The 3,782-nt window shown below is 48.0% G+C and overlaps 1 protein-coding gene across 1 annotated transcript; it reads right to left on the reverse strand.

Moving 5' to 3' along the window:
* Window positions 1-895: 895 nt before the first annotated feature.
* LOC125544130 (putative aldo-keto reductase 1) lies at window positions 896-3,262 on the reverse strand. Its single transcript, XM_048707711.2, has 7 exons — window positions 3,093-3,262; window positions 2,821-2,988; window positions 2,530-2,733; window positions 2,198-2,370; window positions 2,014-2,110; window positions 1,757-1,910; window positions 896-1,273 (listed from the first exon to the last, which is right to left on the reverse strand). The coding sequence occupies exons 1-7, from the start codon at window positions 3,144-3,146 to the stop codon at window positions 1,098-1,100; spliced, it is 1,026 nt and encodes a 341-aa protein (XP_048563668.1). The 5' UTR covers window positions 3,147-3,262; the 3' UTR covers window positions 896-1,097.
* Window positions 3,263-3,782: the final 520 nt, after the last annotated feature.

Consider the following 3,782-nt stretch of genomic DNA (forward strand, 5'->3'; position numbering starts at 1 on the left):
GCCGTTAGATTAGGACCGTTCGCCTCCCATACATGCTGGACCGTGGGGATCAAATCAGGATGCGTGTCCCACATGCATATTTGTACACATGTGATGGGGTAGCCTGGTGGTCCAAGCGCTACCCTCGCAACCAAGTGGTCGCTTGTTACCTTTTTGTGTTCTAAAAACATGTTAATAGAGACCTCAGGCACCCCCTATATGGGCCGGCCAACACGGGGCGCTGCAGGCGCCAGTTTGCGAGATGCACACAAACGGGCGCCTGCAGCGCTAAATAGGAAACGCCGATGATCTGCCTTGTCTCAAATAAAATGTCATTTTGCACGTGCCTTGGAATTGAGCCCGATATGCAGAGCCTGCAGTGTACTGCCACTTGCAGTTAAGTTCCATTTGATCTCGTCTTGAATCCCATGTCTAAATTGAGCGATCGGTAAACCATGGTGTTATAGGGAAAGTTATCATCTGTCCTCCAAAGCTCTGCAGAATCTCCTCTAAATTTATGTCCGGTCAGGGGATAGGTGTGGCCGTCGATTTGTACAGATTATTTCTAAGTCCCGTCGCCTCGCCAAAATTGTGGATAATTTCCATCGAGGCCTCAATCTCTTGCTGAACTGGATTTGCGAAGATGGTTGCAATCGTCGGCCTTAGTGTCCCTTCATGGCAGCGGCTGGATCATCTCAGGTTCAGCTGCAGCGTGCAGCAAGCGGTGCAGGGGATCTATGGAGCGTGTTGCATTCGTGACTTGCTAGAACACGTGGTTCATCTGCTCCCCGCTTAGATAGGAGTGTTTTCCTTGTTTTTTTTATTTATTTGAAACGGCTTGATATGCTTCTGAATATCTCTTTGAGCAGATACATTTTCCAACGGTGTAATTACTGTCACGGAAAGCCGGTAAGACTAGAGAGCCACAAACATAGCAAGCACGGTCTCAGTCTTCTGTTATACAAGCACACATAAATCTACACGGCAGGTGGAGACAGTGCACATGTTCTTATTCAGAGCGGGACAATTCACAGGATGAAGATACAGGGAGCACCATTCATCACACTAGCACATAGCATGGCATGCTTGTTTCACCGTCTCCATGATCTTTTGTAGTTTCACTTCTTTGGCGTATCCGCATAATTCCAGGTGAATTTCGCAAATGAAGTATATTGCCTTCCACCCGCAACATCTTCTTCGCGTATCTCGTTGCTGATCTCTTTGAGGTCATCTTCCGTGAGCCTCACCTTCAAGGAGTCAATGTTGGAGTCTAGATTCTTTATCTTAGTAGTCCCTGAGAAATTGTACAGCATATTTGTCAGTGATACAATGCTAGTCTACTGGAAAAATGATCTTCGCCATTGATGTACTTGTTTGCAACTTGGAAGCAGCGAAAGAGGTCCTTTTGTGGATAAATTAGGCCATTGTTCCGAGGCATCAAAATGTTTCACAGTTCAGCTTAATGCCAGTTCAAAATTAACACCATGGCACAAACTGTAGAGCAAAAGATCAGATTTCAAAGATGGTATTCATATTACCATGAAATTCTATGTTTGTCTGCCAAAGATAGCTAGATTGCAGCTGGAATATCTCTCTGTATCTCGTATACTTCACTATGATTTCTTAAACCACACATTTCACTTCTATCAGAAAGCAGATGCAAGCAAGACGATCTTCAGTTTTTTTACCTATTATGTGAATTTATAACTCCAAGAAATCATTGCACGTGTTTAACACTATGTGACATCAATGAAATGAGAAGGACATGGCATTAAACCTGGTATCGGAACCACATCATCCCCTTGATGCAGAACCCAAGATAAAGCTAGCTGAGCAGGGCTGCACTGGTGCTTCTTGGCCAGTTCTTCCATTTTCAGATAAAGTTGCTTGTTCTTCTCCAGGTTTTCAGCCGAAAAACGTGGATGGCCTTTCTAAAAAAAACAATTATACAGAGAAAGGGGTTCAGGCCTAAATATATATTAACTAAAAAGAAATGGCTAGTGCAGAAACCAATTAGGTTGGTTGTATCAGTACCAGACTAGATTCAGCAGACACTTGTTGTGTCACTCCCCTTCCACCGAAAAACCCACGAGCAATCGGGCTGTAGGGAACAATTCCAATCCCTAGCTCTCTGAGGTCCATACAACACATGGTCAATCAATCAGGACGATCGATCATGGAAGCACACTGAGTTAGAGTTTGAAATGCCGAAATTCACCTGCAGAGAGGCACGATCTCGGGCTCGATGTCGCGAGCCCACAGAGACCACTCCATCTGCACGGCGGAGATGGGGTGCACGGCGTGAGCACGCCTGATGGTGTCCGGGCTCGCCTCCGATAACCCAATGTACTTGACCTTCCCCTCCTCCACAAGCTTCTTGAGCTCACCAATCTAGAGCAAATAAATTCAGCCCAGTAATCAGAGCAAGGAATCACACCAATCAAACACAAACACAGGGATTCTCAGTAGTATGAAATTAGCTCCTCCTTTTTCTAAAAAAATTGTATGAAATTAACAGGAAGAAAGAGGTGGCGGTGAGAAGAGACCGACCGTGTCCTCGATGGGGATGGTGGTGTCGATGCGGTGCTGGTAGTAGAGGTCGATGTGGTGGACACCGAGGCGGTGCAGGCTGGCCTCGCAGCAGGCGCGCACGTACTCCGGGCGGCCGCAGATGGTGCTCTTGCCCTGGGCATCCCGCTGAATCCCAAACTTGGTGGCCACCTGCACCTGCTCCCGCGGCAGCTGCTTCAGCGCCTGGGACGGCCAATCTCTCCACACTTAGTCTCTTTTTTGGCAGGCAAAGGAAAGGAAGGAAGGGAAGGCGGAAGAAAGAGAAACAACCTTGCCGAGGAGGATCTCGTTGGCGTGGGGCCCGTAGACGTCGGAGGTGTCGAAGAAGGTGACGCCGCGGTAGAAGGCGTGCGTGATGACGGCGACGCCGGCGTCGTCCTCGACCGGGGAGTTGTAGGAGCCTGTGAGGCCCATGCACCCGAACCCCAGCTTGGACACCTTGGTTGTTGGATCATTCGATTCGATTCGATTCAGTGCGAGACCGGCCGGGCAGAAGATACATAAATAAATCGAGGGTTGCGAGAGGGCAAGGGGAAGATCACCTCCAGTCCTTGGGTGCCGAGGCTGACGCGGGGAATAGGTGAGGTTTGCGCCATGGCGCCCCGAAGCTCGCAGCCGCAGCGGCAGGGGAAGGCAAGTCACGAGACGGAAGCGCAGGCGTGAATGTTGCCAGTAGGCAGTCAGTAGCGAACCGTCCAGTAAGATCAGTGACTCGCTATATGTAATCGGAACGAGCGGCTGTCCGAGCTTCGAGCAGGTACTGATATTATTATCATAATCATCTTTTCGTGGGTGATGCACGGTAAGTATGTACTCCCTCAATTTCACAATATAGTGTTTTTTCTATCCACGTGCTTTAATTTTGACCGTAAATTTAATTATCAAGATCGATTGCGGCGGAAGCAAAAATTATATCAATGAATTCGTATTCGAAAGAAGTTTTCAATTATATAATTTTTTCTCCCACCGCAGTTGGTCTCGTTGGTTAAATATATGGTTAAAGTTGGACCTCAAGAAGCGCGGACGCACTATATTTTAGAATGGAGGGAGTACGTACTGCTGTTGCGACCGGCGCGGCGCATCCTCACCTGTGAGATATGTTTCAACACTATACCAGCGCCTAAGAGCAACTTTAATGGGGCCACCCATTTCGTTTGTGGTCACCCGTTTGGATCGGTGCGAACACAAAAGGCGGCCCAACGCATTGATCTAAAAGGACGCGTGTCCGTTTT

This window comes from Triticum urartu, chromosome 3A (genome assembly GCF_056163025.1).
Source record: "Triticum urartu cultivar PI428250 chromosome 3A, HENAU_Tu73, whole genome shotgun sequence".
NCBI lineage: Eukaryota > Viridiplantae > Streptophyta > Magnoliopsida > Poales > Poaceae > Triticum > Triticum urartu.